Source organism: Argiope bruennichi, chromosome 6 (assembly GCF_947563725.1).
Source record: "Argiope bruennichi chromosome 6, qqArgBrue1.1, whole genome shotgun sequence".
Taxonomy (NCBI): Eukaryota; Metazoa; Arthropoda; class Arachnida; order Araneae; family Araneidae; genus Argiope; species Argiope bruennichi.
In genome coordinates, this window is record NC_079156.1 from 81,763,113 (window position 1) to 81,772,457 (window position 9,345).

A 9,345-nucleotide genomic window follows, 5' to 3' on the forward strand; every position below is an offset into this window, starting at 1 on the left:
AAATTAATGTTATTTTTATGGTTTTAATAATTATTTAGAATCTTGATTTCATATGAAAAATATTGAAGGGCTGCTTATATGTAGTAAGTAGCACAATAGTAATTAAATGTTAAGGAGACCTTATTAAACCCTTTTAATGTAAATCATATGTAACATTTACCTTAAAGGAACATTTTTTAAATGCATTGAAAAAATAGGTTAAATAAAATAACTTTAATCAAAATAATAAGTTCTAATACCAATTAAAGTTCCAAACAGAAAAATGAATTTAATAAAACATTGTTTTATTCAAAATTATTTTTTTTCCAGCTCACTTTACAGTTTATAAATAAGAATAAAAAAACGTGCAATTTCTTACACAAAATACGTATTTAAATATACAATGTTGTACTTTAATTATCTACACATTTAAAAGAATATATTAAAACTATTCATATACAAAATATGCAATCTTTTGATAATATGAGATAACAATTGCATGCTTTGGTATTGCTTTGAAAATCCAGCAATTCATTTGCTGCCATCATATCAGATTTGAAATATCAGCAACCTTTCATAAATAATTTTTTTTTTCTTTTAAAAGTATAATTATTTTAAAATAGACATTTAGAATAAAGAATAAGAAAATGGAAATAATTTATATTGAACAAAGTAGTAAAACTGCAATTAAAATAGATATCTTTAATGCTTAATATACACAAATATTTTCTAGTTCATATTTAGACATGTATGCGACGCACTAATAATTGCTTAAAGGAATTCTTCAACTCTTAAAATTAAAAAAGAAAAAAAAAAAAAACTATTAAATATTTTTAGCAATGATTTTTACATAGTTATATTTAATCTGAATGTATATTTAAAATACTATTATTGAATATTAATAATAGTTTTAAAACCCTCAACAGCTTTCTGTAAATTTCTTCATGAAATACACACTTTATTTCATCACATTATCATCAAATATAAAAAGTGACGCACCAGTTTTAAAATTTTTGTTAAAAATATTCTAATTATTAAATGTAATACTGAATTGACAAAATTTCTAGAATTCGTCTAGAATTGTCCAGGACGTAAATGCAAAGTGATTTGAGTTCTTACGCTCAAAGTATCTCAACATGAGACATTTCATCTGCGGTCATGAAACAACTCTGGTCATAGTAATTCATTCTTCATGAAAGTATTGCTACACTCAGAGCCCGAACAGGACGAATCGGAAAAGTCTGTGGACGCGTATGAACCGGACATATGGACGGATGAAGAGCTGGCCGGATGAGGTGATCCCATGGACGACCATGCCGGACTCGGGGGTATGATAGGAGCTGAACAGTAACCATACAAAGGTGGTGGTTGCACATGCCCTTCTGAAGAACTAGTATCTGGCGTCATATAAGGTCCTATACCATCATTCTGATTTGACTTGGTACCTTTGGAATCGAGCATTTTCAAAGTTTCTGACAGGGCCCATATGTAATTGTGAGCAAATCGGAGAGTTTCTATCTTTGTGAGCTTTGTTTCGTCAGCAAAGGTGGGCAAGACGCATCGAAGTCTATCTAAGGCACTATTGAGATTGTGCATGCGGTTCCTTTCACGGTCATTGGCTTTTAAACGTCTAGTTTTCTTTACTTTGATGATGGCAACGGGATTTTTAACTTTAGTGCGAGATTTAGTGTAGCGTTTCTTTTTGGACTTGTCTTTTTTCCTGTCATCGTCATCACAGTCACGAAGGTCAATGTCTTCCTTGTCGCCAACACTGCCTTCTGTGGACATGAGAGGAGACATCATGTAGTCTATGTTGTCCACGTTTGTTGGCTGGTTTCTGTTAGGTTTCTTGTTCCACGTTGGCTCGTTTTCGGGCTTTGGCGATGCTGCTACTGTCGTTGAATAGCCAGTTCCAGTGGGAAACTGTCTTCTAGTGTCAAAAGAGGTAGAATTTTGCATTGGAGATTGTAGGCGCAGATGAACTCCTTCGTTTGATGTTGATGGAGATCGAAGAGTCTCCGCAGTCATTCTTATTAATAAACCATAAATCTAGAAAGAAAGAAATAATTTTATGTTAACTACATTTGAATTCAAACAGAAATAGAAAATTTTGTACTAATAATCATCAGTTAGTTAAATATCAGTCATTCATAAGTTTAAAATCCCAATCAACATCAATGTTTTATTGGCTATATGTAAGATAAAATTATCAAATTCCTCATTCTTACGATTTTCTCAATCATGCGCAGTTTCTTTAAATTGTTCATATTACATGAATAAACTGGATAGCTTTTAAATTTATCCTAATAGTGAATGAGTAATATCAATACTTTCTGTGAGATATTTACATTGAAAAAGAGACTTTTTCAAGGGAAAATTAAGATAAAATACGATAAAAATTCGTACGAATGTGATATTTCGAAAAAAAAAATGATTTAAGTAAGATATATAAGATCGAAATATTAATGAATAATTTTTTTTTTCATTGCCAGAATTTAAATTTAGTCAAGGATAATTTATAAAATTTCATTTTGGTACCCTTCTTGTCATTACTTTAAATTAATTTTTTCAACGCTATATCTCTTTCTGAATTATATTCAAATTTAATTTTAAAAATTTTAAAAAAATGCTTTGAGAAACTAATATCAAAGTTTCAAAGCTATTAGCGACATTTTTAATTTTTATTATCTTCAAAAAATGTTTCACAGTATAATTTAATAATATAAAAACTTTTGTAATTATCTAAAGGAATTAACAAACCGATGTCCAAGATAAATTTAAACAATTTTTATTTGATTTGTTCTGGTGTTATACGTTTATTTTTGTTTCTTATAATTTGTATCTACCCTCATAAAAAAAGTACCCCAATGATCTATTTTTAATTATTAAAATTGCTAGAGCAATAATCGAAAGCTATGAAAATAATATAAAAATCATACCGATTTTTTTTTTTATAAAGAATTGAGAATGATTCAGAACTACACGAACAGTATATTTAAACTTTAATTTTGGTATGATTTTACAATATTTAACATTTAATTACTTCTGAGCATACTATGTGTTTATTATATTCCTTATCCATTTACCAATTTAAACTGTATCAATTTCCTTAATTAATAATCAAATTCCTTATATGTTTGACATGAAGGATCCTAATTAAACTTTAGACTACTGTGAATGAATGAACTACGGTTTGTAGGAACTAACATATTTCTAACCATTCTAGGTACAATTTCTAGTTTTTCTTCCAGCGAATAGCGTTATTCCTATTAAAGAAACGTGGTCCAAAAAGACTCCGAGAAACCGGATACTTCGCCAGATTCAAGTATTTGGGTTCTCACCTCCAAATCCAATTCAGCTCTCATACCTGTGGCCATTCGATACTACTCACTCAAGAAATATCGAATTCGAGAATGACCAGACCGATATTCGAAGCGTGGAGTACTGTTCCGGACAATTGGTGCCATTGCACACAAAGAAAGGCGATACTTGTGGCTCTATTCAAAGTGCAAAGGTGGGGCCGTTCTTCCAAGGTGTAAGATTTCAGCAGTCAAACGAGAATTTCACACGCTTGAGGGATTCGAAGTAAAAGCTTCATTCATTTCTTCACTCACTTCGTTAGACATATATTCATTTTTGTTGTTATGTAGTGGTGTAGAATGTTATGCAATGCCGTTGGTTCGGGATAGATTACTGATAAGCGTACAAACTTCGTCATTCACCCAGGGAATCGCGGAGTACTTTGATTTTTCCGACAGTAATTTTTCGGTTTGAACTCAACTTAATCCACATAATTTCTGATTCATAATTCTTTTACTTGATATAAATATTATAAATCTCGCTGCATGTGTTGTAATAATATAAATCTAATTTCCATCATATTATCACTCATAAAATATAGATATGATCTTATAAGGATATTTTAGATAAAAGATTCTGTTTCTAGGAATGTTAAATTCATATAGCATTTATAAAACTCAATAATTATTTATGAATATTGAGATGAATGAGTGATATGAATGTACCTTGTTTCTTTTTTAAAAAAGATCAAAATCAAATAACAAAATTATATCTTCCTTAGCTGTGAAATATTTAAACATACGCGGCGGCAAAGAATGTATTTTAAAGTATTAATAAAGAAATGATAAAAGTCTCCACTCATTTAAAATAAATATAAAGTAATTATTTAACACTTTCAACGCTACCGACAAGATATCTCGTCTTTCAGATACTTCCAATTACAGATTTATGTGTTATACAAAAAAAAAAAAAAAAAAAAAAAATGAAAAAGTAAAGTATTCTTTAGGTATGTATTAGAAAATTCAACCTTTCTAAACTGGCATAAGAGACAAATTTTAGCCCACAGAATCCTGTAATTGGAAGTATCTGAAAGACGAGAAATCTCGTTGGTAACGTTGAAAGTGTTAAGAGATTTTCTGGTTCTAAAATTAATGCATTAAAAATATAGCTAAAAAGAATTAAAACATAATTTACAAAAAATAATTTTCATGCTTTTTTAAAAAGTTAAGAGCTAGCTAAAAAATAAGGATTTAGCTGTGTAGTTACAAAATCGTACTACTGCTATTCGTTTTGTTATTTTATCAATAGTGTAGAAAGATTTTTTTTTTCTCAAAGTTATGTTATTGCTTGGTTTAAACTCAACAAAAAAAATAATTTAAATATATTGTGAGTATTTTTTAAATTAATACCCGTGACTGAACAAATGCCATTCACTAAAAATACTCATTTGCGAAAACTATGCATCAGTTTTCAGTAATCAGTTTTTCTTCGTAAATTAATCCATATTTATGAATATTTATTAAAATTTTAAAATATACTAATAAAATTACTTTAAAATTCATAAGAATTCATTCATTCATTCATTCTTCTTAAAATATTCGAATTACTCTATTCAGAATCTAAAGTTTAAATGGAATAAAGAAAATTTTATGGATAAAAATTAAAAATTAGAATTAAAAAAAAAAGGCAAAATTGACAAAAATATCACAAAATATCATGCGATCCTTACCAAACTCTTTCCATTGGTGTTTTTTTTTTTTTTTATTATTATTATTTTTTTTTTTTTTTTTTAGAACTAGAAAACTAGAAAGCTATTTTTATACCAAACACGTACACTTGATCCGTTTCTCAGCATTTCTTGTACGCATTACGGCGGACGAAACCACAAACACCACTATAAAAAGAGAACTTCATGTGCAACTAACAAAGTCTTCTGTTAACTTTAGAAAAGCATTGAGTGCTTTTCGATTTAAGGACTGGGTGCTATTTTAAATGAAAAAGGCCCAAAAATCACCCGTAACCCTTCGGTGAACATTCGAAGGGTCGTTACAAAAGACCCAGACGATACTTTTTCGCATCGAACACCTACACAGCGGGGGTACTTAGAGATAGAAAGGAATCCGTTTTCACAGAGTCCTAATGTTGAAACCGGTAAGTTTGAATAAGGTGCAAAGGGTGTAAGAGTTAGCTCTTAGAACAGCACCCAACCGATAACTTTAGGGTGGAGGGAGGGATTAAAATAGGTGTTTATCGTCTGTGATTTAAGATGTACGCCAAGTTATCGTTTGTGATTTTAAGTGAGAGGGGAGATCGGAACTGACCGCAGTACCATTGTGGGGAAGGTTTCACAGCAAAGGTTTCTTTTGTGCTTATGAAAACATTTTTGTATCATTTCTGAATCACAACAAATTTATTCCGAATAGAAAGGAAGGAGTTATAAATATTTATATTTTTGCAGTGTTTGTAAGTTTGATTTAAATTTTATTGTTGACTTTGCCACCCAACGAGCAAATCAAAATTTATGTTTTTGTATATCATTTAATAGAATTTATTTTCTATCATTTGATGAATTAAAAACATTTATCAGGAATTCCAAGCAATCGCGTTTTATAAAAAATTAAGTATATTTGATATAATTCGTTTTAATAAAATATTAAGTTATCTTAAATTATTGTTTAAAATATTATATATTATATATAATATATTATATATATATATATAATATATTATATATTATATATATTATATATATATATTATATATTATATATATATATATTATATATTAAATTAAAGTATTATATATATATATATATATATATATATATATATATATATATATATATATATATATATATATATATATATATATATATATATATATATATATATATATATATATATATATATATATATATATATTGGAGACTCAATACTGTTACTCGAAATTGATTTATCTATCATTATTTTAATTTGGGAATTTAATTGTACAACTGTAATGACAGAAATACAAAGAAAAAAACTCCATAATTTTGTCATAATATATGTGAAAAGATCAAGTAATTAAAACAGTGTGATACTGTCTTTGTAATGTAAATAATGTTGCTGTAAAATATATTTCAAATATTATTAAAAAGTTACTGAAATTACAGAACAATTGGGCAGGAAAATATTACTATCTTTAAAAAACTTATTTTTTTGAGTTGGGTAAAAAAAGATGTAATAATATGATTTGAAGTTATGGAGGAAAAATGCTGAAAGTTTAATTAATTTTTAACTTAAATCAAATCATAATTTTGGAAAATTCCTATTATAAATTAAATAACCATGTTTTGCATTTGCTTGCTCTTAATCGAGTGAGTTTGCGTGTGGAAAAATTTTAATGATTTTGTATTCATTCATGTCACTTTACAGATAATACGGCAGCGTAGAGACATTTTTATTTTAAAATTTAAAGCAATTCAAATGTGACACAGAACCAAAATTAATATAAAACCAAATGCAAGCAAAATTTTAGAAATACCAAACACCAAAATTAAAATATGCATTCTATTAGTGAAAAAATACACTCTTGGACATTAAACAGCACATGTTTAGGTTGATATATTTTAGTAAATTCGAATATTTCTATTATTTATTTATTGCCCATTTTATAGTATTTTGTTGAATTAATGATGAATAGGAATCAAACTGGATTGCAGTATTAACAGTTATAATCTGAAACGACGGACGACACGCAACGATAAAGCAACTCGGCATTACGGATATTGACTGTATGGATTCGAATTGTACTTATATGACTAAAAGTACGAAAATGGTCTTAAAATGTTAACAAGCAATTGATATATTTAAACAAAATTTTAAACAATAATAATTGATTATAAACGTGTTAAATGTAATTTCATTTAATGTTCCTCAAGTTCTTAAAAAAAAAAAAACATGTGATGCAATTCATCTGCGAGCATTCATCTCCAACATTTTACATTTTATAAATTTGATTAATTACTAGCTTGAATTATTAGTGACTGGTGAGCACATGGAATGTTTTTTATTGTAGTTCATCGAAAACATCTCCTAGTTTGTGGGCAAGCTTTGCAGGATTTTATAATTGCAGTTTTTTTTAACAATCGTAGTATGCATATTTATTTAATTTCTACTTACTGTATCAAATTATTTGACACTTGATTGTCCAAAAATTTAATAAAAGTTTTTCAAATAGTACAATAAAAGTTATTATATAAAACGTTGATAAAAGGTAATTTAATTTTTCTGAAAAAAAAAAAGGGTATTAATATTATAATTAAATCGATCACATCCTGGGATTTCATTTGGAAACAGAATATTATTAAAATATGATGATGAAAGTAAATGTTATCCGTAAGAATTTAAAATTTGTTTTGTATGAAGTTTAAGCAGTAAATTCTGCATATTTAATCTTTTTCTATTTATCAAGGTTATGCTTTAAAATTTTTAAAGAAAATAAAATTCAAAAATTTCCTAGATTTTTCAAGAAGTTTTGCATGAAAATAAATAAATTAAACAAAGTATTAAAAATAAATTGTTTTCAAAAACATTTTTTTGTAACTTTAAAATGCATTTCGTATACGACAAATATTTAAGTTCAATCTTATTTAAAAAATTTTTAAATAAGATTTTGCAAAATATAGAATTTATAAAAATTTTAAATTTTAAATAGTATATTAAAATGATAATGTTTAACATTATTAAAATTTTTTTAAATTTTATTTTTAAAGAAACGAATGATGTTTTTTTATAATAAAATAGTATTTTATAAAATATTTTTCAAACTCAAAGAGCAACCCTATTTTTATTTTAAGAAGCATAGCTTGACAATTATCATTTTTTAAAAATACCTGTATCTTCAATTGCCCACAATTATTTTTAAATTAATTTAGATTTTTTCTATCACAAAAGCATAAAACTAGTTTTATAAAATACGTTTTTATGATAAAATGTAAAGTAAGAATTATTATAGACATAATTTTGAGTCTTAGCGATAGAATTACGAATCAAAACTTTGAAATAATAAATTAGCATATGTGTCATATTATTAGACTGAAATACAGTAATCATAATATACAAAGTGCTTTAAATGCTAATCGTTAAATTCCGTTTTATAAGAATGCATTTTTTCTTACAATACAAACAAGATTTATAATTCATTTTAAATACACTCAAATACATATGAAATAATTTTTATCAACAGTAAATAATTTTTTAATCCATTTTTTAAATTAATAAATTTAAAATTTATTTCCAAAAATAAATAATAATTTTGTCATAAAATTGATGTATGATGTTAAAACCATTTAATTATATTATTGGATTTAGAAAGAATATTTTCTATAATATAATATAATAAAAAATATATATTGAAAAAAATTAAAGTCGAAATTGTATGCTTATTTTGAACAACTTAAAGTAAGAAATATTCGAAATATAAATAAAATCAAAGTAACTTACCAAATACTATCCTGTCACTTCTATAAACACCAAATTTAATAAAAGTCAATGTCCATACCAAACAGTTGTGGGGAAACGTTTCACTGCGTTTAAAAACGTGAGACAATTCTTAATTCCAAATATAGAACATAAGCTATAAAATCTTGAAAAATGCACGTTATGGGAATAGGAATGGTAGAAATCTTCACCTCCGAGTTTTAATCGACACGAAGCTCAAACTGATATGACACAAGACCGGCAGAGAAACGGTTTATATAAAGCCCAGGGGGGTTCATCAGACCCCCACTCGGAGTAGGGGTCCAATAGTTTCGTGCTGGGACGTTCGTGTGCTCCACCTACCACAGGGGACCGTCAAACCCCTTCGGGGGGGGGAAGGGAAAGGAGGAAAGGGGGGGATGTTCACGATAGACACTTCCTCCGCGTGACAAGAAGCTATGCAATCACTGGCGCGAAGTTTCTGTCGCGACGAACTTTTTTTTTTCCCTCCTTTTTCGTTTTTTCTCTTCCTTTCTTTTTTATCTTTCCGATACCTTTTTGTTGGTTTGTTTAGGCGTGGGAGGATGGGAAGTAGGTATCTTTTTTG

The 9,345-nt window shown here is 27.4% G+C and overlaps 1 protein-coding gene across 1 annotated transcript; it reads right to left on the reverse strand.

The window, feature by feature from the left end:
- Nucleotides 1–856: 856 nt before the first annotated feature.
- Nucleotides 857–8,968, reverse strand: LOC129972576 (neurogenin-1-like). The gene is made up of 2 exons (XM_056086768.1): nucleotides 8,763–8,968; nucleotides 857–2,028 (listed from the first exon to the last, which is right to left on the reverse strand). The coding sequence occupies exon 2, from the start codon at nucleotides 2,005–2,007 to the stop codon at nucleotides 1,153–1,155; it is 855 nt and encodes a 284-aa protein (XP_055942743.1). The 5' UTR covers nucleotides 2,008–2,028; nucleotides 8,763–8,968; the 3' UTR covers nucleotides 857–1,152.
- Between the last annotated feature and the right edge of the window lie 377 nt (nucleotides 8,969–9,345).